Source organism: Lycorma delicatula, chromosome 3, assembly GCF_047948215.1.
Source record: "Lycorma delicatula isolate Av1 chromosome 3, ASM4794821v1, whole genome shotgun sequence".
NCBI lineage: Eukaryota > Metazoa > Arthropoda > Insecta > Hemiptera > Fulgoridae > Lycorma > Lycorma delicatula.
Window position 1 is genome coordinate 85,071,723 of NC_134457.1, and position 26,920 is coordinate 85,098,642.

Consider the following 26,920-nt stretch of genomic DNA (forward strand, 5'->3'; position numbering starts at 1 on the left):
TTTTATTCTTTGGTTTGAATTCAACCACTCTGCTAATACTTCATTTATTTCCTGAAAAAAATAATAAAATTTTTGGAACAATAAAATATATTTAGATATTTCTGTCGTCGACATTTTTTATTCTTATTGCGTGTTGAAGTATTGCCAACACACATGATTATATTACAAAATTATCGTACTATTAGCTAAAATTTTAAGATGTTTGTTGCTTCCTTTTCAGATTTTGAAGGCTTCATTTTTAATCATGTATGACAGTATTTCTTTTACAGGTTGAAGTTTTTATTATTATTTGTGTTTAATATTCATTTAAATTTATTCTAAATTAATTTCGTAAGATATATATTGTAATTTTACCAGTTTTTTCACTGTATGTACGACCTTTTATTACTGTCAGTTTCTGTGTAATAACTGAATTTGTTTGGTACTGATGTAAATGATATTTAAACAATAAATTTTTTATTATTATTAAAAATAAAATTGTTTTTTTAATGGTAACCCTGTACCTTCTAAACTGAGCATGAGCGTTATTTTGAGCGAAAACAACTTTCAAATGTGTCACGTAATACGCGCGTTGCATTGTGGGTAGTTACTCAGAGGAAGGAGAAACCAAAGATGGCTGACCTTTGTGTGGTCTCTCTTTCTGCAGTGTTAGCAATTGCTGTTGATATTTTACCTATTATTAAAATCAATTTTCAAAATATGTGAAGTATTTTTGTTTAGCATGTGATATATTTTTGTTATTCTGAATCAGTTCAGTTGTGAAATCAATTTTTATTTAGTGAATTGATGTTTTATGATAGCGATCGAACACGAGAAGAAAGTTGGCAAAATGGCAGCCGTCCGAAGAAGATGAGAAAAAAGTGAAACTTAACTATCAGCTTATTTGTGATTAAGTGTTCTTTTCTGAACTAAAATTTCATTAAATTATAATTTTATAAACTTTTATTGCGTTTATGCGAGGGAATAAATTTTTATTCTGGGTTAAAGGTAGTTGCTCGCTGAATAGTTGACTGCGATTTGAACCATGCATCAGGTAAAGTAAATCTATTTTATTTAATATATTTCAATTAAAATAGCTTTTACTGGATCCTGATGATTAATTTTAGGAATTAAGAATGTTTTAATTGTGTATTTGAAAATGTTAGCGCTGAAATAACGTGATGCTCCTTCTTTGTACTTGAATGTTACTTGTCGTAAATTTTGATTTAATTTTTTAGTTTTTAGACCTTTTTTCAGCGGAAAAATACAAATTTAGTATTTGGGGTGAAAGGAGTGATCAGTTACCCTAGTTTTTGTTGTTACTTGTATTCTAGGTTTCATAAAATTGATTGTTTTATGAACAGTTCATATGAACAGATAAACGTTTTTATTTGTTTACATTTACAAATTTGTAAAAAAATATTTGTAATAAGTGTTGTTCCACTATTTTTATAATTGAATTATGTTTCTTAGACCTTTTACTTGACAATGAACATAATTTTTTGAAAATCTATGAGGTACCCATTTTAGCAAATTTAACTCAAAAATTCGAGGTTGAAGACTCCATGTTAGCAGCAGCACAGTGTTTTGTTTACTACAAACATGTGATTGAAATAAACCAAATGCTGTTTTACAGTTGTAACAATATTCTTTCAGTGGTACTTCATACTTGGTCACATTGTTTTTAATAAAATTATTAAATGAATTTGACAATTTTCATAGCATATTTTGCTTTGTGACAAGACGATTATGTGATTTACAGTAAGCACGTTTATATATAACAGAATTTATAATTAACCATATATACCTAAGTTATTCTTTGTTAAAAGCAAGTTTTTCTGAATATAAAAATACAAAACGCTGTTAGTTTTCTTATTGGTGTTGATTATTTAGGATATGCTGTAAATTAATATTCCTAGGAAATTGAATATTTCATGAATTTTTTTTGTATTTGGACAATACATGTTATACAGATAAAATCCAATTTTTAGACAGTTATGTATATTGGATGTACAAGATTTTCTCATGCATTGTTAATATTTACAAGCAAGTGAAAAGTATTGTAAGGTTTTGGTTTGGGTCCCATTATTATGTAGCGAATTTGCACTCGTCAGAATTGTTAAAAATATTCATATGGTCTAGTCTTATTAACATGAAATTTGATTCAAAAGATAATTACTTTGCGTTGCTTAATTTATATATCATGAACTACAGTGGTATACTACAGCTCCCCTGTAACTATGCTACTTCAGTTATCAGGTTTGGATTTGATGTGTTCACCTGATGCAATACTTATCGCCAAAGTGTTCATGATTAACGGGAGAAGAAACTGTAAGTAATCTGATAAACAGAAGGTAAATATTGAGGGTACTAATTAATGTAACAGCTTGTTAAGACCTTCACCATTAGGTAATTATTTTTAATTTAATTGATCTTTACTATATAAAACATTTTTCATGATATAAATTTATCATAAAAAATGTTTTTGTGTAGCAAGATAATTTTATTGTAAAGCTGCCTAAAGATAAATTAAAAATTTTTTTTTGTTGATTTAGTAATGAATTTTTTTTATTGAATTTGTCAACATTTAATTTGAAATACTACCACAATTAATAGTTTCTACAGGAGCATAGTACCTGAGGAATCTACTAAACTATTAACGGGAAATATTATAATTCAACAGAGTATGTTTTGGTTACTTAAGCAACTGCGTATTTCATTAGAGATTGCCTGGTGTTTGTATTGGTTGCTAGTTTACAATTCTTTAATAGCATTACTGATACTTAATTGGAATTCTGTACTTTTTATGATAGACAAGGCTTTACAAATGAGACTTAAAAAGTTATCTGTGGTAAAAAGAATTGATGTTTTGATAACAGAAATATTTCTTAAGGTCATGCGGAAGGATGAACGTAGAAATTTATAACATCATTAATGATGTTATAATCAATGTTATATCAAATATATAACTTCATTAATGATGTTATCAATGTTATATCAAATATATAACTTCATTAATGATGTTATAATCAGTGTTACTGAGTTGTATTGTGAATGTTATGCATTTTTCCCCTAATAACTGGTTGTACTTGGATTCAAACAACAAAGACCATTTTATATTATGAGTTACCACTATTGAAAGACGCAGCAATTTGTACAGCCTGTGATGATTTTATCCATAAATTGAAATGAAAAAAAAAATGTTAAAAATTATTGTTAGTTTTTCTTTAATTAAATTTTTACAGAAGCAGATTCATCAATTACCTAGCATATCTAGCCCACAACTGAATAATATTACATTAATTCAGAGAAATTTGAAATTGTGCTAATATACATGTAATTTGTATTCTACATGTGGAACTAGTTTATTGAATTTTACTTAAGAGAAAAATCTTGCACTTATTTTTATTTTTTTTTTTGTAGTAATGTGTCCATGATTAACTTGTCCTAACAATCGAGAGATTACAGTTTAGTGAATGGCCCCTGTGATATACTAGAAATTTTTGTGCTACATCCATTTTCTTACCTTAGTAGAGGGAAATTAGTGCCAAATTTTTACATTAGGTTAGAAAATATATAAATTTTTGTATATGAAAAATCATTCAGAACACAATTGTAAGCCAAATACCTAACCTAGATGTGCTTATAAGACATTAACATGACTGAATTAGAAATCTTTCTTTAGAATACTTTATGGATTGCAATGGTATCATTCTCATTTTACGGAAATATAAAACTTAAAACACGTGTTAACTTTTTGTAAATAGCCTCCCAAAAGATTTTTTGAAGTGTATTCTTCTTTTATAGTAATTGTTATTAATAGTGGAATTGTTAAGAAAAGACCACATTCTTGTAACCATTGAGTATCAGTGTAATCTATTATGTGGATTTTGAGCTAATAAATCTTTTAAAAATTGTGCATTTAATTATAGTTGCACTACAAATATGAACCATTATTAATTTGACCTTGAAATAAACAAAGTTGCTTAGTAATGTTTGAATATACTTATTCAATTAGTGGATGCTACAGATAACTTGTGTGTATTTTAATAACTTTAAATTTTCTTTAGCTGCTTAATTCTGAATTATTATTTTCTCATTAGTTAGTTTGTGTCCACACTTAACTTAACACTATAAATGTAGATGGACATAAAACATCCATCTACATTTATAACCTAATATTGTATTTTCAGATATTGGATTGCCTTCCTTTGAAAGCATTTACCATCAAATGTTTTTTATGACCTCCCAATTTTTTTGAAATTTGCTGGTAAATTATTTAAGCAATTTTTCTTTAATGAACTGACTTTACAAAGTGTTAAAATAATTTACCACCAATGCAATGCAGAATTGCATTGGTGTAAGAACATTTATATTTCTTAATTAACTGCGTTTCATTGTTTCATGATTGCACATTTTAGCAAATAATAGAAAATAGACATCCACCAGTGATGTGATATCCATCCGATAGAATAACAAGATAAATTTTGGTCAAACCAGTCCACCCCTCCCATAAATTGTGTTTATAAATCTGATATTTATATGTATCATAAGTGATGATTAATACTGATGTTACCTATTTATTAATGATATTTGATTAGTACGCAATATTTGTCACAGAATACCATGTAGTTGCATATGTTCTTGCTGATCTATTTTGCTAGTTCTAAGAGCATCATACTTATTGCTTCCTTTGTGGATATTACTTATGACACTTGCTAGTTTTTACCTTTGCTACTATAAACATATATTTATTTTTTTTAATGCATTAGATCAATATTTGGATATCCATTACAGTAATTTCTGATTGTTCCATGTACAAGAATGTTTTTCTTTAATAATTCAATTATGAGAGGAATATAAGTATAAAAAAAAAGTCTTTACAATAACCTAAGCCTTCCAGAACTTTTGACAATTTTAACAACATTCTCCCCTAAACTGTGTTTTATTTGCTTGTTGGGTCTTTTCAATTGTCTATAAGAGTGCAATATATTCCAAACATAATATTATAAAGAGTAACTTTATTCAGAAAAATAATCATACCTGTACAACTCACAAATATCTACCAATTAATATGTCCTGTATTTTTAATGACTTCACATACATGATTTGGCATCAATTCAACAAGTGTGTACACTGTACATTTTAATTGTTTTTATTTACGATTGCTCCAAAAAAAAAAATAATTTCAATTTGGTTGAAAAGTTGTCTGACCAAAGGAGCACTTGTTTTGTTTTTAAAAAAAGTCTCCATTAAGTTGTATCACAACTTTTATTAAGAATCTTGAATCGCTCTTCAGCATACCATCTGCTGGAATTGATTGAACAAGGGCCTTCAAATGTGAAGAGTCCCAAAACATTTTTTTATAGGGATATTTAACTTCATGTGCTTTTCTAATGTTTGGAACCCACCCTTGACTATAAAAATGTAACTTGTCAGAGGACACAATATTTTTCCAGTTTTCTTTGGTCCAGTTAGCCCACAAGCACTTTTATTTCTTTTTGTACATGGCAGGTATTAAAAGATGCTTTTTAGCTGGTCAACAAGCGTTCCATCCAGCTGCAAGAAGTCCACAGCAGATAATTTTGGATCAAGTATACTTTTTATCAATAACTGATCCTGTGTCGGAGTAGTTTTTCTTTTATGGCCACATTTGTGTTTCCTTTAAGATGAAAAGAAACCAGTTTATATTGTTTTAAAATAGTATTTATTGTCCCTAGACCAACACCGCACTCTGAACCTATTTGTCGTGTCATATGGTATGCTCAGAAAGAGAAACCATTTTCAAACACTTAATTTGAGTTTGTCCATTAGTATATTTTCAAGACTTGCAGAACGAAAAAATACAAAATATGATTCTGTAATAAAAAATGAAATAAACCTCAAAAAAATATTTATAACATGAAAATTACCAAAAAATAATAAGAATAATTTCACATTACACAGATAACTTAATGGATGCAGTCACACAGTGTAGGTACAACATAAAAATAAACAAAATTCTGTTTTGGATTAATTTTCACGCTATTATAAAATGCCAGTAAGCAAATAAATACTATTCAAATGCTGCTTAATATCCTGTTTAGCTAATTTTGTTGCCCAGACTTTGAAACGCCCTTTTCTTGGGTTTAGGGGCATGTATTAATTTCAATGTTAATTGGCCTTTGAAAGCAATCATGCTCTCTCTATTGAAAGATAGTGGGATAGAAGAGATTTTTTACAAAATCTTAAAGTATAAGTTATCATGGGCCTTATTTTGAGTTTTTTAAAATTGACTTGAGTCTCTTGCTGGCGTCTGAATTGTCATTCAGATGCAAGAATTTTCAGATTTAAAAAAATGATCTTAGTGGGGCATTATGCTGCTAGTTATCTTTCTGTTGTTAAGAAACTCATTTGAACTCCCAGTACATAATATAGGAAATATGTTGATACCAATAATCGCATTAATATTCATAAATAAAAAAATATAAGACTACAATTTTGGACTGCCTTACAGTGTATACTCTGCTGCATAATGTAATAGATAAATACTACAGAAAAAAAACTAGCAAAAGGGGGTTAGATCATCGGTTATAATCTTAGGTCCAGTCATTCCTTGGAAATAAAAAGAGTATACAGCAGCTGACCCGTTGGTTTTGTCCACTCTTATCAGAGTCACTATCACTCATTTCATATTTTTTCACCTTTCTGGAACCAGCAGCATTACCTATTGACAGGAAGTATGCGGAGTGCTCACGACCTCATTGCGCAAAGATGATTCCCTCGTTGTCAAGGGGTCCTCTTAAGTGTCCAGCTCAGCATTCTCCGGCATCAAATTCCCTGTCGAGCCCTCTAAGGCGTGTAATCTGTCATTCACTTTCTTAACATACTCTTCTATAGCCTTCCATTCAAGGGGACCCTCTTATAATTCTCTGAGTGTCTTCCAGATTAACCATTACCTCTGCGCCCAAGTCTTCCAACATCTCTTTGCATTCATTCTCAAATCATGTATAACTAAAATAAACATGGTGAGGGCTTTCCCCTCACCACTCGTGGGCCAAAGGTCCAAGTAAGTTCTATAGCCTCCATGACGTTGCCAGGAACTGCGTTAAAGTAACCCAGCAACCCGTTAGTCCTTCAATACCAGCTTCTTGTATCTCTGACAATGTGGTGCATTCACCGCCTTTTTGTTACCATACCCCACCTGCTTTGCCAGATTCCTAACAACTCCTCTTCAATATCAGCAGAAATCCCTGTCTTATTGGCAGGAGATAGATGTCTCAGTGCCTGGAGTCTCTTCCTTCACTCAATCAACAGATCTATAGGTGAAAGGCCAGCCATGACCTTAACCGCCTCCTTAGAAACTGTACGATAACCGCAGGTTATCTGTAAACAGCATCTCCTGTGTCGTCCTAATTATTATGCATACTTAGTGACCCTCTCCCACAGTTGCATATGCAACTCCTATCAGCAGTCTTCACAACTGGGTCAGGCCACTGCAATTGGGTAGAAGACCGGCAACCAACCTCAACTTGGCTTTGGCAGCCACCTCAATGGCCTGTGTTCCAAACCAGAGCGTCATGTCAACCCAGACCCCGAGGTATTTAATAGCAGATTTGTCTTCCCTCCAAGGTGAATCTCAGCTTTGGGCATCCCTTGGTGAAAGAAATTGCCAACATCTCTTTTTTATCAGAGGCAAGCGTGAGGCTTACCCCTGCCATCCACTCTTTGATGGCTTTGTAAGCATTGCTTATCTTAATGGTAGCCTCGTGAACTGTGTCAACCTTCTCCGCCAAAGCGAATTCATCCGCATTATCCAACTGCATTACCCCCCACCCCTCACAGAAGACCCCATTATAAGACAACACCCAGAGAGTTGGTCTGAGGACCAATCCCTGCAGTACTCTGTATTGATTACGCTCAGTTGTTGTTCCATCTTGCTGACAGCTAACAAGCCTACACCCAGTTAGATATGACATTATCATCTGTTGGGGATTTCCGCACTCCACATGTACATTTTGAACTAGGGAATAACTTGATGACCAGCAACTGATGTATTTCAGAATTCTCAGTGTAAGACTACTTAACAGAATTTATTGTAATATTTGATCTATTGACAAATTTTTATTTGAAACAAAAGGCAAAGCATCGTCTGCATGACTCGTTCAATTGCATTGTGATGTAATACTTTTAAGATTTAAACAATATTTTTTTAAAAACAAAGGTTCTAACACAATTCTCTGTAAAGTACACTATAATACGCCTAATGGAAATGTAACATTGTATCGCTTGTTATGGGTCAAGAAATATGGAAATTGTACATTAAACTCAAAAAAGTAAAGGATTACAATGCCTAAATTTGCTTTTAACAATTTCAGAATAATTTATTTTAAAAAACTTATGTTTTGCACTGTCAAAGAAATTAAAATACTTTATATCGCAGTATATTTATTGTAATAAACTAGTTCCTATAAAACCAATATAAATGTAAAACAACCAAAGTACAAAAATAATAAGTTTTCTATCTAAGAACAGACATAAACAATAATCCATTTCTACTCTAAAAGTGTATATCCCTAAAGCCATTACAGTAAGTTGACTACGCAATAAAAACATTCTGCTTCAGGGGTTCATTATTTTTCTTTGAAACAGTACTACCAATATTCAACAAAAAATATTGTGCTAAGGCATTGGTAAACTATTATACTACCAAACATTAATGATGAAGAATTTTTTCAAAGATATAAATTGTTATACCCATACTCATAAAGGGTTAACATAGTTTCCTAAAGGAAAAGCTATTGATTTTATTAGAAAACAAATTAAAAACTTAATTTCCTCCCACAAGAGTTTTTAACATAATTAAAAAGATTTAATTTTATCAAACTTAGAAATCTTTTAACTATAAATTGATTATTTGATTTTTTTATTATATAATAATATTTGTGATATATTGGTAGTAAGCTTTTCACCTTTTTTGCATTTGTGTTTCATTGTTTGGACAAAAAGGTCTTAGGAATCTTACCTGTAAAAAAAATTTATGTATAAAGTTTCCCAACTATTTCTATCCATAACTAATATAGAATATCTATTGGAATTGGATATTGAGTGAAAGATTTCTTTGTAATATTACTGAAGTAAGCAGTTGGTGTATTTCAAAAGCCAAACTTAGAGTTCAATGTAAATTGAAGGAAGTCAAGATTGTCAATTTGTGCCCCATGACACTGCAATACATATAATTTTTTTTTGTACTAAAGAATGGAACTAAAAAATAGTAGTATTTTGCTTTGACAATTATATGATTGACTAATTTTAGAAATGCTGCCAAGAAAAAATTGAAGGGGGTAACTAAAAAAAATATATATATATTAAAAAAAATTTCTTTTAGTATTATTCAAACTCTGAACATGTTTTTCTTCGCTTATATTTTATTCAGAAAAAAGTAGTTTATGATTGTTGAAATATTGATTTAACAGGATAACTCAGAAGATTCTAGTTCAGATTCTGAAAAGAATGCAGGTTCTGAATCTGGTTCTGATAAAAATGACGGATCAGATAATGAATCTGTCAAGAGTGAAAAAAGTATTGCTGGATCAGCATCTAGTAGTCGATCAGGATCTAGAGGTTCTGCAGCATCTGGTGGTTCCGCATCAGGATCTGGATCAGGGTCTGATAGGTAATGTGTTAAATTTAAATATCACTTATTTACCACACACTGTTGTCTGGGAGACTTGTCCCCAGGCCTGTCGTTATCACAATACAATTTTATAACTAAAAAGGTATTCTGAAGTTGAAAGCAATTATTTTTTCCATAATCATTATTGTAAATTCAAATTTACAAACCAATTTACTAGATATAAACTTTTACGAAAGGTTAATTCAGTAATTTATTTGTAAAATTGCATATTTTTTTAAATTCTCTTTAAATAAACTTGAGGTGTGGGATCTCACAAAAGTAGTTATATAATTTAGGTAAGATATGTCATAAATATGTATTCAAATGCCAAACCAAGATAATTGTTTAAAAACCACACCGAAAGAAATAATTCAGTTATTTCAAGTATTACATTCAAGTACAGGCTGATCATTTTATTGTGGTCAACATGCTGGCTTCTCATCCAAGGTTCTGATTTTACTTTTTAGTGGGTTTTTTGCATTTTTTTTAATCCAACAAAATGCAAGTAATATTAGGCATGTGCCTGTTACAAAATAAATACGTTGTAAACTTATAAAATAATTTGCGTTTGACTTAATGTTTATTTATAGTGTATGTTAATGTTTTGCAAATATATAACTAACCCTTAATTAGGTAATATAAAATTTTTTCTTTTTTTAATATTTTTTAAAAGTAATAAAAATCATTAATTTATTGAAGAATTGAACAAGACCATAAAACAACTTTTGTCATATTTCTCTTTACATGATGAATTACGCACTTAATATCCTTTACTGATGTTTTTTATTATTAATTGTTATTTTAGATTGAGGTTTTAGATTTACAATTTTAAATGTATTAGAAGTCCACTTTCAATCTGTAGAGTTGACTCGTGTTAGATCACTCAGAATCATGTGTAAACAAAAATAATATATAATTTACTTTAATTTAAGATTATGCAAATTCTGAAAAGTTTATTATGTTTTTTCATAAAAATCAAACTATGGTTGTTAATTTAGCCATATTATTGTGCTTTGTACTATGAATTCTGTTTTAATATTTGTTGTCCACAACAAATGATTTAGTGCACTTTTTGACTTTGTGTCCATGTACTTAATACTGATCAGAATTTCCAGAGCAAATAATGGAAACACAATTTACTGGTAAAGTAGTATACATAAACACTTTTGTAGCTCAGATAAACAATATATTGCATCATTTAGTAGACTGAAGTCATCTTTTTATCTTATATTTATTACTAATTAAACCATTTAAAATTTAATAAAAAATTGAAATTTTTAATTAAACAAAATTTCATTTTAATAGTTTTTATACACTGCAAAGAAGGTAGAGAGGCAATTCACTCTAATTTCTAGAAAACTTGCAGTTGTTTGAGAATGTATATGTATCAAAAGAGATTTTGAAATTATCCTAAGAGATAAAGCGCTAAGCTCCTTTGTGGTTGTTTTCTTGTTTAAGATTGGGAGAAATGTTACTAAGCCAGTTTAGCAAAAACGTTCAGTAAGTGACAAGTCTGTAGACTGAGGTTCATAGTGAAGACGAAGTGAGAGAGAGATGTTGGATCCCCAATATCCCAGAATTTGTTTTGTACTAAAAGTTATTAGTTAATTAAAGAGTAAATTCAATAAGAAAATTTTATACAAATAATAGCATGAAGATCTTGATGCATCAAATCTTCAAACTTATGTACACAAAATATTGTCCGAGAAGATGTAACCAACGTGCTAAAAAAGTATGCTAGTAGTACGTATGAGGAACTGTAGTCTGGTGCACGCTTACATTTCTATTTCAGGGTTTTCTTCCTTCAGTTATTGAAATGTCTGAGATTTACTATAAATGTCAGCATACTTGTTTATACAAATTTTATTGAATCGCCAATTTTGATTGAGATATTTAGTATATGATTACTACCCACTTCGTATTGGCCAAAAAATATTTTTAAAAAATTTTTCTTTGAGTAATAGACTTTTCTAACTTGCCAACAAGTAAAAACAGCTATTTTGGTGACTTTTTCCATGAGCTGTAGCATTCTTATTTTACATAATATAGAGGTCAAAAAGGGCTTTCTGGAAAGACTAAAGATGGAACTTCGAGTGTACCCAGATTCATTTTATTACATAACAAAATCTTGTAATGTTTACTGAAGTTACATTTAAAAATTGTTGTTTTTTTTAAATATTGGGACCAAAATAAATATTGAAGGACTTAGATTAATTAGAAAAATTTGTATTTTAGCTGTTGAGAAACAGATAAGACAGTGAGGTTCAGTTGGTAGTTTTATAATTTATACTAACTGTATTTGTTATTGTAAGAACCCTTGCATTTTATAAAAATAGATTATGGAATGTTCAGTTGGCATTCACACTAAAACTGTGTGTCAAGTTGACTTACAGTAGATCTTCAGTATTGCAAGATATTTTAGAGTTTACTGAACAGCATGTAACATTGATATCTTTAAGAAGTGGATGTACTGAAACAAAAAATATCTCTACTTTTCATAAAACCAAATATTTAGATAAATATTTTCATAACGGGAAAAGTTGCCCTGATCCATTTAGTTGTCACACTAAACCAGTTAAGAAGTCTGTTTGAGAAATATCTTTGACACTTTCAACAAGCAATCCAATTTTAAAAATTAATTCCAGGCAGAGCACTGTACAAAATACAAAAACCACGAGATGGTACAGAAAGCGAACCAGAATGTCAAGATTGGATTCTTGATGTGTTAATAGTAGGGTCAGTGAATAAAGCACTTTGTATTTCCCCGTTAAGGTTCAAAAATTATTGAGCAGCATAATAAAGGAATCAGTTTTAAAAAATCTACAAAAATTGCAGGGTCAGTTACCAGGAAATTAAATGATTCCTTTGATTTAAATATTTCTACAGAAGAAACCAGTACCACAAAATTATGCTGATTTATGTAGGGAGTATGAAGAACTAATCAGTAAAATAAAGTATAAAAATGAAAACGGTTACATCAATTCAAGAAAAAATTAATATAAGTTTATTACAAAGCAACTGGAGCATTCAAAATTGAATAGTGTTAGTATGTAGCTCATCAATCCAAACAGTTAAAACATTTGCCGTAAACTGGCGAAAAGAAACCCAGTCATGTAATTGATAAAAAGGTGTCTCCAAGATTTTAACCAGATTGATGCCAGGCAAGAAGAATTGTGTCTGTAAGACAAACTGAAGAGAAGAAAATTAATTTTCAAAAACTGCTTTTCTTATATTACTTAAAATAATTGTACACGGCCTTCAAAGAAAAACATAATTAAGAAATTGGTTTTTCAAAATTTCCTGATTTAAGACCTAAATTTTGTGTTCTGGCTGGTGGGTCAGGGTACCTACTCTGTGTGTGTGTGTGTGTGTGTGTGTGGGTCGCCAATCAAAATGAAAAACTCATGTTATCTGCTCTAAAAATTAAATTTCATTATAAAATTCTTTCAACCATGATATGTGATATAGAAAATGAACGAGCTTGCTGTTGCAGTGTGAAAAATGTCCAGGCACTAATGAAAGTTCTCAGATTAGTGCAAGAGAGCTGGATTGATTGTGAAATTATCTTCAAATAGTGAGTGGGTTTCTGTTCGTTGTGGACTAATTAATCAAATTCTTCCACTTAGAGGATGTAGATAAACTTTATGAAAATTTAAATAATCTAAAAAGGCATTTTGTTGCAAAAAAACAAGCTAATTTCCTCAACATTAAAAAGGGAAACTTGTTGGGAGTGTGAATGTATTGTAATTAGGAGACTTCCTCTCAAAATTTTCCTTTTGTGATACAGAATGATGTCCAGTATCACAGTTAAGATTTATGCCACCGTACTCCATTTCTCATATATCTTTTTTTTAAAAAAGGGAAGATTACAAAGTCTACTAGTGTGTGAGTAGTGAATACTTGAAGCACAATACTACATCGTTCTACTTCTTAAAGCAAGTTATAAGTAAAGTAAAAACATTGTTACCACAATTGTTTTTATTTTTCTGATTGCTCCTCAGCCCAGTATAGGAACAAAAAAATTTCATAAATTTGTACTACCATAAAGCCGAATGCCATTTTTTTACCTTATATCATGTAAAAGGACCATGTGATTGTATTGGTGGAACTGTAAGGACTGTGACTAAAGCAAGCCTTCAAAGGACAGTCAATAAAAAAAATATTGTCCTTCATAACATTTATTTTTTTGCTCTAATAAAGATGTTCACGCAACTGAAGAATAAATAAATACCTCAGTTCTCGTTATCAGGTAATCACAACAGCCCCAGAAACAAGAACCTTTCAGAGATATGTTCCAACAAGTCAGAAATGTATTCTGAAAGTCTGGGTGACCTCTGAATCAGCAGAAAAATTTATTTTAGTGTCCGTACACAAGGACATTAGTGTTTCTGATTGCTTTATAGGTTTGCCAAAGCCAAAATGTAAATATTATGTCTGCTGCTGGCTATACAATGGCAAGTGGCAGTTAGGCGAAGTCATTGAAGTCAAAATACATGAAAATGAAGAAGAATATCGAATTCACTTTTCCATCTGCAGGGTCCTGGTACTTCAAGAATCAATGAGGGATAATCAAAGATTGGTTCAACTGGAAAATATTTTAGATTCTCACTCTTTCTATCAACTACTGGAAGAGGACACAACATTACTAAAGATGAATGAGGACTTATCAGCTCTACTCAGTAAAAAAATGATGAGCACTAAGTTATGTTAGTTAATTTTGTTATAAAAAAAGTTCAAGATTTATCCATTTATTCATAACTTCCATTATTTCTATTCATTACGTTCCAGGAGTAAGATAGGTAAAAGTGAATTGAACAACTTGAATTCTTTATTATTTTTTCATTCTGTAATTGACTATTAATTATCAATTTATTCATTCTAATGAGTTGTAATTTTTATAATCTGAGTAACAAAATAAATTTTATATGGTTTTAAAGTACAAAAAAGGTACTTACTGCTATAAATATTCAGATTTTTGCATCCTGTTCCACATGTGGTTTTTGGGCCCCAAAAATGAGACATTTTCAAAATCTCCCGATTTGACGGCCATTTTCTTTAATGAAGGACACTTGGCAATAATCCTATTTTTTTTATAAGTACTATACTAGTGCCTAAGAGTTAAAAGGTAAAAAAAAAAAAAATAGCCCTGTTACTACCCTAAGTCCTTAATTATTTGTTTTCGGCCCAAAATTTGAAAAAACAACTTGTAAACATAACTTCAGTAAACATTTGGTTATGTAACAAAATGAATTTTGAGTACACTAAGATGAAATGATCTATCTTTACTCTTTTCCAAAAAGCTGTTTTTGACCCTTTATACAAAGTAAAATAAGAATGCTTCTACAGCTCATGGAAAAAGTGATGAAAGTGGAGGCTGTTTTTACCTGTTGGCAAGTTAAAAAATAGTCTATTACTCGAGAAAGTTTTTTTTTTTAAATGTAAAAAAATATTTTTTTTGCCACTACAGGTGGGTAGTTATCGTATACCAAATATCATCAAAATCAAAAATAGTTATGTCACTGATCATTTTTTGAATTTAAATGGAATACCCCAATTATATTTATTTTGTACATTGTTAATCAATAATCTTGACAGTGATGAAGAAAATATGTATATAAGATAATTTTAATGTTGTATATTCCTCTTGAAAAGGTTACAGTTAAGTTTAATATTTACAGTTTTTAATTGAAACTGGAATTTACTTTATTGTATATCTGATTATATACTTCAGAGCACTTCATGGTGTACCCTCTTTCATATATGTAAGGTTTAAGTTATTGTAAAAAATTATCGCATATTAAGTAATTCACTCTTAGAATCAGAATTTAGTAAAATTGTCAATTTTATACTAGTGTTTTTTCTTCTTAATAACTATTTAACTGTTAATAAGAATCGATTAAAAAAAAACCAAAGGAATTTAATGAGAAATTGAAAGTATAATTTCTCTACCTTTCATCCGGAGGTTCCAAATTTTAAGTCCTGGTCAGACATGGCATTTTTCACACAGTAAAATATTCATTATCAATTAGTAACCATTATTGAGCTTCAGCTTGTTTGTGTATAAATAATAAAATTCAATTTGTTCACTTTGTAATACAGTTTAGAACAAAAACAATGATAAATATGTCAAAATGAAGCAAAGCTATCTTAACACTTTACCAGCAGCAATGAGAGATTGGCAGCCTTTTAGAGTGGATTATGGGGTCCATAGTTCCCCTAATTATATTTTGCTCCTTGCGTTATGGGATATGCTATCCTGTATAGAGCAGTGGTTTGGTATGTAGTTTGCTTTGTGTCAACAGACTTTGTGTACAGCACTGTTTTTCCTTGAAATTATCTATGGCTCACATAACACCGCAACACACAGCAGTTCTGCAGATGTTAAAGTTTGACTATAAATAATTTAGTGAGTAGTCATTATTATTATTATACATAAATCGTCAACCTAATAGTGTTTACAAACATATTATGCACTAGACATGAGAATTTAGAACCAAGTCTGCATTTGAAACATGAATAATCTTGAAATATTATTCTTGGTATTGAAAGATATCATAGAAATTTCATAAGCTGTGCAGTGTCGGTATAGATTCCTCTGATGACTAACCTACTTTCAGATATGACATAAGTCTAGTTATAGTGAAGATACTTCACAAGAGGCGGGTTTGAATGATGGTTGGGCACCAATTATTTCAGATGCATCAGAAATCAATAATATTCCTCCCACAAACCACAGGTTACTGCTCCTTACACTAATATTTCTTTTCAACCTCTAGGTTCATCATCTTTCGTCTGAGAAAACCCGATAGATTTTTTTAATTTATTGATTACCAATGATATCTGGGACTTATTGGTAACAGAAACTAACAAATATTTTGAAATTTTAAATGGAAAAATGCATATCAAAACTGCAGCTTTACTGGTCAAAAGATCATATGCATCATAATTATTTTATCTCAAATATTATGTCATGTAATTTATTTTTCTTACCTCTTCGTTGATTGCATTTCATTCACTGTTCTCAAAAACAACTTGGTATATTGTATTAAATACACCCTTTATTTAAAAAATGCATCATTCTGGGAGAGAACATTGTAATAGATGAATCTATGGTACCATGGTGGGTTCAGTGTCTTTCAGGCAGTATATAAATTGGCATAAATTTGGTGTGAAAATATACAAACTTTGCACTATAAATGGTTTTGTGTATAGTTTTAAAATTTACAAGGGAAAAGAGGACATAAATATCAGAGAAAGTCACGTGTTATCTGTTATTAAAGAACTGTTAAAAAAATTAAAAGTTTGAAGAATACTGTAAATCTTTAAAATCAAAAATGTGCAGAACTTAACAAAAAGAACAGAAATATCTGCTGAAAAATGTTAACTAAAGAATTAATAAAGCAGATATCATTGGGGCAATGAAGGATGACATAAAAATAATTGTGGAAAGGGAAGCAACAGATACTTAGGTTGATTACAAAAGTGGAACAGGACTTATCGTTGGTATTTACAGGAAAAGTTGTAAAAGGAACTCCAGTGACAAAACCAGAGTGCATAATTAATTACAGTGATCACAAAAAAGGTGTGACTTCAATAATCGAATAGCTACTACACATTTTTAAGGAAGGATGTGAAGTGGTACAGAAAAGTAGCCCTAGAATTAATTCTATTCTTAAATATTTGTACATATTACTTATGAATACTGTTTTATTTCAAATAATGATTTTAGGTAAATTCATCCATTTGTTAAAGAATTTACTAAAAATTTTCTTTTGTCAAGCATAAAATTTATTTTTATTAAAAATATACATTACACTTTTATTATGATTATATTATTCAATTTCAATGTATTTGTTTACTTTTTTCTGTGATTTGTTTACATAATTAAATGTACCACATTTGTTCTAGAATTAATGTTTTCTTTTATCTTGAATCAAAATTTACATTAACATAAAATTTTATTATATTGACAAATATGAATTTGTCAAGTAATAATTTAATTACATATTCTATTTTTGTCAATTTGTTACAGACTCTTGATATATCTCTTAATTTAAAAAAAAAAACAATTACAATTTATTAACATAAATATTCAACTATACCTTAAAATCATTCATTGAATGCTTTTGAGAAAGTTTTACTTTAAACACTTTTGAAATGATAACAAAAAATAAAATTAATTCTATATAGGTGGTACATAGCAGGAATAGATTATAAAGAAATCATGCCTATATTAAAAGAAGTACTGTTAATTATTTAGTTACCTATATAGTAGAAGTACTGAACTTATTTGCAACTGCCTTAAGGGAGAAAATTCCCTTTACAAACTGGGCTGTAGCAAATATATTCCACAGAATTTAGGCAAATTGTTTATAATACAAGAAGGGGAATAAAAAGCAATACATACTGGAAGTATTTTTCTGTGCTGCACTTGATGGAACAAATACTGGGTATGTGTCGGCTGTAACGCACAAAACAGACTTCTTTAACAAGCATCTTAGCAAGTAACTGGTGTGCAGTTATGAGTCAAGGACGCACGGCTGTAACACTCCATACAAAACATATATAATCCGTCCTGTAGCTAACATGTTAAGGTTTTGACATGTAAACAAGTTGTAATACTAGCACATATTACAAGGTTGGTAGTCTGAAGTCAACCATAAAAGCACAGAGGAACATTCAGTGTGTTGTGTTTTTTGAGTTGCCTAGTTTGAGTCGGTTAAACTTTTAAGAATAATTATCATTATATGTTCAGTGAAGACCACTACACCAAAATAACCCAAAGAAAAAAGCAATATTAGAAATGGGCACAGATATGTTCAGGACACCATTATTAATGTATGTGGAGACCGTTAAAGCTGTGTGATCAAGCTGTTTGCATAGTCTGAAAAAAATCAATGCAGAAGTATTGTGTGGAGTCAGGCATTCCAAAAAACTAATCTGCTTTACTGATTATAAAATTGAAGTTACATAAATTTATTTCCAGGATAAAATTAAACTATCTGAATTCACTACAGACATTCTTAATGGTTAGATCAAAATGGGAAGTTTCAGGACGAGTAAATCACCATAATTTTACATTATGGGGTCTGAACCATCACATATCAGCCAAAGCTTTTTGTGTGGCACAATCTGAGTAAATTGGTCTCTTCTTTTTTTCTGAAAAGACTAATGGTAAGTAACTTCCATGATATATTAAAATGGTATGCAATACTCCAAATACTAGAGAATTCCATTCTCCAGGTAGATTGAGCTCCTCCAGTTTAATACAGGATTAATTGAACAAAAAATTTCCTCAGTGATGGAAAGGATAAGAAGAGGAGGATAGTCTCCAGATCTTAACCCGTATGTATTTTTATTTGCGGGGGGGTTATAAAAAAATAAGTGTTCTATTCAAATAACGAATTTGGATAATTTAAAATTATTGATCACTGACAGTTTTTCATCTGTCATGCTGGATATTCTGTCTCATGTATCTAAAGAGTTTTTAAACAGATAAGATTCTTGGAGAATTTTTCTATATACTTCTTGTCATGCTTTGTTTCAAAACTGAAATTCCTCTTTTGAACATGCTATACACTAACATAATCTATTAATAACACTAACCATATTGAATTAAGTTCTACTGCCACCATTTTAATGATTGTTACATTTTGAATCTATTACATGAAGACACTTCTGCCCAAAATAATTAGCAAAATAGAAAGTAAGCATATATTCTATTTTTTTTTAAATTAAAAGTTTAAAAAGAAATAACATACTATTACAAAAATATTTGGTACCTAATTTTAAAGGATCCATGATTGCATAATTAGCCCTGATGATGGTTTTGGTTCATACTTAACCAACTGCATATAAAAGCCGTCTTTATGTTTTAAGAACCAGTATCTGTCATTTAGTTGAAGTGTAAACAACATATTTTTTTGAAACATTGAATATGTCGAGTTTTGTGCCATTGAACATTTTTTCCCCAGTTGAAGTGCTGGTTTTAGACTATTCAAAAGTGGTGATTTTCATTTGGAAAAAAAGGAGCGCCTTAGCAAACTGAAGAATTTGAAGCATTGCTGAATAAAGATTAATATCAGACCCATAAAGAACTGCAAGAAGCATTAAATGTGACCAAAATGGCTACCTTAACATTTGAAGTAGACAGGAATTGTACAAAAGCAAGGAAATTGGGTGCCGTACAAATTAAAGCCAAAGGACATTGAAAGGCATTCCCTTACATGAAAATTGCTGCTTCAACAGCAAAGAAGGAAGGGTTTTTTTGCATCATATTGTCACTGTTGATGAAAAATGGTTACATTATGATAATCCCAAGCGCAAAAATCATGTTGCAAACTTGGCCAAAGCAACAACAAACCAAATATCCATAGTTTTGTAGGTATTACTCAATATTTGGTGGGACCACAAGGTTGTGAATTATTATGAGCTGTTAAAATTTGGTGAAACCATTACTGGACAATTGCCAACAACTAGAGCAGTTAACATGAACAAAGAAAAGAGAAATTGGCCGGAATATGACATACCAGAAAGTTGGGAAAAGTTGTAGGCAACAATGTATAATATTTTCAATAACATGTTATGTTTATAATTAAATTAATAACTAAAACACTAACAAGTTTAAGTTCACAAAACACTAATAAGTTCAGTAACAACCAAAATTTTAACTAGTAACTTATTGAGAAAAATTATACAGTTAATTTAAATCATTCACTATATTTAACATTACTATCAATCTGTAATTTCATTAAATGGCCGGATAAATCTAGACTTTGTTTTTGATATAAAAAAAGAACAAAAATGTTTTCTTTGAAAAACATTTTGTAACAAAAACACTCATGAATATGTGTAAACATTGGAAATTCCACTTTTAATAGTAGATTATTTGTTTGAGTTTATTAAGTTTCAAAGTGTTTAGTATATTCCTTATACATTTTCTTCCATTTGAATAAACTTATTAACTTCTTTTTAAATCAGCCATTTTAATTTTATAGCTTTAGTATTGCCCAACTAAACATCACTATATTAACATTCTGTATTTTTTTCAATGAATGTGGATGTTTGCATTATTAAATTAAATTATTTACGCGTGAAGTCATTAATAGCAAATTTGTTAAATGATATGACAGAAGTAACAATTCAATTTTGCCATTTTAATTCTGTTTCAAGTGGTTGTTTAGTGTAGTAACTGTAGCAAAGGTGACATTTTTATGTCAGTTTTAAATTTATAAGTGCGGACTACTACATGCTTAGAAACTGCTTCTAAAATGTTTTATAAATAGATTTTATTTTTACAAAACTGGAACTTTATTAAACTTTAAGTGGAAAATAACACTTTTTTCTTGTTTGTACTGGAACAGTAAGTTTTTCTTAAGACTTAACATAAATTAAGCATATGAGGTACAGGTACAGGTATCAATCAGTTGTGTATGAATTACTGCAACAAAATTTCAAAATATAACATGATAAATTTGTTAATCTTTTCATAGTAGGACCCTTTTTTATTCCATTCATTTCATAATATGTAATTGATAAGAAAAATTTCAATTTCATTATTAAGTAATTTGTTGTATTTATTGAGAAAACTTAACATCTCTGAAATTAAAATCTTGATTTATTTGATATATTTTGTCTTACTTTACTTAAAACTATAATTTTAATTAAATATTTTATGAATGGCTGTTTTGGAAAACCTTTAAATTATATACAAATATATTCTAATAATAGTACATAGGTATTATGTGTGCATTTGACATTGGTCTGCTATTTTTGATGTCTATATAAAATGTAAAAAAAAAGTTCACAAATTCTTCAATATGTCTTGAATCATTAAACAAGTAAATTTTTTATGGCTAGAACTGACTATAACAACTATTGTTGGTCACTTTTACTATCATTGTATGTATTGTTACATATGACTGAAAAATTGATATTATGTTTTCTAGTATTTGTTTTTGTAGACTAGTGATAAAAAAGATTTTTTTTTTGATTAATGATATGTATTTGAATAGCTTTCAAATAAAATTGTCTATGTGTGTTTATTTAATAGATAAACTAAACATTTGTTTGTAAAACAATTCTACTGTCAATATTGATAAATATATTCGGAATTGAAATACCTTAGTGTATGTATTTGTCACATAAAAACATTATTTAATTATGTTTGGAATTTTAATTATAATGGGTGGGAACAAACTTATTATTTATAGATACCTGTAGGCTTTATTTAAAATATTAAATGAAGGTTTATGGTAAAATCATATTTTTATTTACTAGCAACAGTAACACAAAACTATTGACAAAGAGATGCGTGCTTCAAGTGGGAAGGCTCATTCAACTTTGATTTAATTTAAAATCAGGAGCAATCTTTATGCTTATGTTTAAAAACAATCAATTTATTTATTTTTTCAATATAATCTTTCCTTGAATCATCAGAGATTGAGTAATATAAATTAATTATTGATTCATTTATATTACTTTATGTAGAGCTCTTCTGAATTATTCAGTATTTTATACAGACAGGTTTGCTGTGACTTCTTAATCTAAAAATAGAACTATAATTTAAATATTCCACTATTGTAAAATAATTACAAAATAAACTATTTTGTAATCTGTTAAATTCAATTACATACTAAATGACGTGTGATGATCATTTACTTGCAGATTACTTTGTTACTCCTTATAATAATAAAATATCTACGCAAAAAAAAATTTAGTAATTTTATTTTATATTGTGTAAATAAGATAAGTCAAATCCTTTATTGCGTTCAGAAATGTTCTATTTCTTTATCAATTAAAATTACCATTTTCTACTTAGCACTTTGTCTATTCAAATTACTATTGAAAATTATACTCCACATTATTTATATTGCTCTGATTTTTTTTTTTACTATTCCAAGATTAGTGTAAATCTTTATATCATTTGTAAGCAGTAAACATATATCATGTTTTGGGAGGTCATTTATTTACAATATAAATAACAGAAGACTTCCTAGATTTGAAACTTAAGGTAATATCTGATATCCTGATAAAACAATTTCTTGTGTGCATCAAGTGCTTATTACTCATTAAAAGTCTGTGAACTGTATCCAGTAGTGGTCGGATAAATGATTCTTTTTCAGAAATTGATTCTTTCGATTTGAAAAAAAGGATTCGTAAAAAAGAATCGTTCGTCCGATTCAATGATTCTTTTCCTTGCCCCCACTACCAGTACTATAAACTTAAAGTGCTGCTCTCTTTCTCTTCTTCACCCATGTTCAGTGGTTTCATCTTTCTCCATATACTCCTATTCAAGTCAACTGATAAGCATACCTATTAAATTTCTTCGATTCTTCTCTTATTCAACTACTTAAGAAAGATGAATCGAATCTAATTGTAAATGAGAAAAATCTAGTTTCATATAACCCACCCAATTCATTGTTGAGAATTGTAAACAGAATTGGTTTCTCCCGCTAATGATTCTTGATTCTTACATTCAGTATAAAGAATTGAATCGAAGGAACAACCCGTTCATGATTCTTCCCATTACTGGCACTCAGTACTTTCACTTTATGGCTAAGTTCATTCAATGTGGCTTTGGCTATTTGCATTTTATTCCATTTCACACATTTTAATTCTCACAATACTACTCCCTGTTGTAGGTGTGAACATCAGGCTGTGGGATGCATATAATCTTACCCATACAGGATTTATGAAAAAATAGGATATTCAAGAAATACCTCAAGATATCTAAAGAGAATCAAACAAATAATTTTCAAGGAGAAATTTTTGTTTATAACTACCAAAAACCAATAAATAACAAGCCTATGTTTCAATTGCGCAGAAGTCTAAAGAAAAGAGTATATTTTTTTTTGTGTGAAGCCATAAAACCCTAAAACATGATAAATATAATGCTGTAGAAAATAATTTATTTATTCTTGTTATAGGCTAAGAGTGACAATTTGAATCTTTTCATATAAAAGGCAGAGATGCCACCACAGAGTTTTACATGTTTAAAAATGTTTACTACAACATTAGGCATATTAGGAATCTGCTTATAATTAGTAGTATCCTTATGGTTAAAAGCATTTATTAGATATTATATAGACCATATTTCTCCCCTCTGATAGAGTCTGATTACAAGCAGACGCAAAGAAAACAGAAATGCCTAAGGTTTGGTATCCTACTTTGTAGTTTATATTCTGTTTGGACCAGGTGACCTAATTGGTTTTAGTTTAATAATTTCAACTCAAACTTGCCCCCAGTAATATTTGGAGTTTCAGTATCCTGTAAAAGTTTTCGTTACATTTTCATAGTACATGAAAAATATTTATCTGATAAGTAATATCATTGATAGTCTTTTTAGTAATATAAATACAGTTTGAACTTTTAAAAGAACTTCCATTTGAAATTTGTTATATAAATGTTGTACTGGCCTAATTATCTTCCTTTAGAAATAGAGAAAATCTTGATGGACATTTGAACTTCGATAGTCTCTCTGCTCCTTTGAAACAAAAAGTTACTGTTGCTTAACTCCTAGCAGTCCATAATTATCCCTCTAACCATTTACTTTTGGGTTGAATTTTTTTTTTCTAAATTGGTTCTACAAGACATTACCCTCTCTTTTTTCATTATCAGATTTAAAAATACAAAGACAGATTTATTTTATTTTAATTATGGCAGTTTTGAGAATGATACAGAAAAGAGCTGCCTAACATTCCTGGCTTTGCTCTTGACAGATTATTTCAAATACACATATGGTTTTTAATTATTAATGATTAAATTACCGTATTTATTCGAGTACACCCCGCCACCGAATAAGCGCTGCACCTTGATTTTCTGGACTGAAAATCTAAAAAAAAATCAAATATATAATAAATAAATACAAAAATATTCAGAAAGTAAAGCATTTAACTTGTTCATTTAAATTACATTAATAATTAATTACTGTAAGTACTAGTTTAGTTCAGAATCAGTAGGTCAGTAAAACAAACCCACCGGGTTGGTCTAGTGGTTAATGCGTCTTCCTAGATCAGCTGATTTGGAAGTCGAGAGTAACAGCGTTCAAGTCCTAGTGAAGCCAGATATTTTTACATGGATTTGAATACTAGATCGTGGATACCGGTGTTCTTTGGTGGTTGGGTTTCAACTAACCATACATCTCAGGAATGGTCGAACTGAGAATGTACACGACTACACTTCATTTACACTCATACATATCATCCTCTGAAGAATTATCTAAATGGTAGTTACCGGAGGCTAAACAGGAAAAAGAAGAAGAAGGCCAGTAAAATGAAAAGAACGTATCATGTTGAAAAGGATCATTGCAATACACTTTTTAATATGGGATTTTATTTTTAATTAATCACTGTCATTGTCAATATTTGTAGAAGAGGTACTGGTAGTCTCTACATCGCTTTGCCAAAGGTGATCGATCATCTTCACTACCACCAAGTTCTTAGATATTCTGTATTTTTTAAAACTTTTCCTTACTAATTTCGTGGAAATACCTTCCCAAGCATCTTTTATCCAAACACAATCTGGTTAAAATCTGGGCATTTGATTCTTCTTGTAGGCGTGAGAAAGAAATTTTCATCAGCCATCCATTTACTGTACAGTTGTTTTAATGCAGATTTGAACGGTTTATTAATGCAGGCATCTACTGGTTGCAATAGAGATGTCAACCACCTGGACTTATTACTTGGTCTGTCATCCCCTTTTTTAAAATGTCTTTTACTTTATCAGTTGTATGCCCCTGATAACTATCCATTACTAGCATACTGGTATTTTTTTTTTATTAAGTAAATCTCCTGATCGCGTTTGCCATACACACCTGATCCAATCTAAAGGTTTCATCCATCCAACCTGATTCCTGTGTTCTGATATAACTCCATTTACCTGTACAGTAGGAAGAGTTTTTCTTTTAAAAACAATGTACGGAGGTAATTTTGATCCATCAGAAGTAATGCAAAGCATAACACTACACCTTTGTTTTTCATTACCACCAGTGTGAATCGTAACTTTTTTCACCATTTTTGTTTACGGTTTTGTCAAAATATACGAGGGTTTGATCAACATTTCCTATTTGAGAAGGCAAATAGCCCTTATCTTTTCTAAGATTTATTATGTATTAGTGAGAATGGTAATATTTTTTCTTCATAAGCATCTGGAAGTCGTTGAGAAATTGGTCGTCTTTCGTCTTATTGACAAATTTCATGTAAAAAATCGTGTGATCCATCCACAGCTTGCTTTAAAATCAACTTCATTCAATGATAAAGCGATTTCACGATCATATGATTTCCTTTTTTCATAACGAAGTCATACAATTTTTTTCTATGTGTATTTCAGTTTTAAGCCATGAAAAGCCCTTTTATTACCAGTGCCTTTCACCAGAAGTTGTTTCTTCTTACACCGGTCTCGGATGCAGCTTTCATCTACGTCAAATTTTCTTCCTGCCGCTCGATTTCCAATTTTTTCAGCCTCTTCTATAACACGCAGTTTTTTAATTACTGTAAAAGATCGTAGACGCTTTCTTTTGTACTGATTTTAATTCCATAATTATAATAAATCACCATGTTAAACATTACAAGATAAACTAAACAGATAAAATGCACATAACCATCCACATATACAAACAGTACAATGACGATGGGTAACTGATACTGTAACTGTAGTTTCATTAGAACCGGTTGCAGCCTATACAGAATGAATCAGTTTTATAAAAATACTGTAACTTCGTTCCTATCGATAATGTGAACAGGATGTTAATAATTAAGGATATATTCTGTGTAAGCGGCATCCAGTATTGATAAACAAAAGCCTAATGTAACTGTATTTATGCGATTGAATTTAGGTACTTCTAAGAAAACGTTTACTTTACATAAATTATTCTGGCTAAAGCTTTGTTTCAAGTAAGCCCCGCACCCTTATTTTTTCTCCAAGAAATTCCAAGAAAAAAAGTGCGGGAGGTACTCGAACAAATACGATATGTAATATTTAGAGTGCAATTGCAAGAAAAAATCAAAATGTTCTATAAAAAATTTAAGTACATTTTGACCCCTTGATCAAATGAGGTTTTTACCTTAAAAATGATGCAGTATTAAATGTATAATTGAGAAAAAATCAAAATTCTTAATAAAAAATATTGGTCCCATTTGATTCCTTTGCTTAACTGTATCTCACTTAAGTTTTAATAACAGCCACTAACTGAAAAATACAAGGCTCGGCTGATAAATTTTACACATTAGCTTGCTACATTGAGACAAAAGGTACTATCGAGTTGTGCGTGGCAGCACATGGTAGCTA

At 30.0% G+C, this 26,920-nt stretch overlaps 1 protein-coding gene across 2 annotated transcripts in view; it reads left to right on the forward strand.

Annotated features, from left to right (window-relative positions):
- The first annotated feature begins 605 nt into the window (after positions 1-605).
- Positions 606-26,920, forward strand: part of Chd1 (chromodomain-helicase-DNA-binding protein 1) — a 122,905-nt gene continuing 96,590 nt past the window's right edge. For both annotated transcript variants that reach the window (XM_075360112.1, XM_075360113.1), the window contains exons 1-2: positions 606-1,033; positions 9,435-9,634. In XM_075360112.1, the coding sequence (XP_075216227.1) occupies positions 1,025-1,033; positions 9,435-9,634 (209 nt within the window). In that variant the 5' untranslated portion in view covers positions 606-1,024. The remainder of the gene's footprint in view (positions 1,034-9,434; positions 9,635-26,920) is intronic.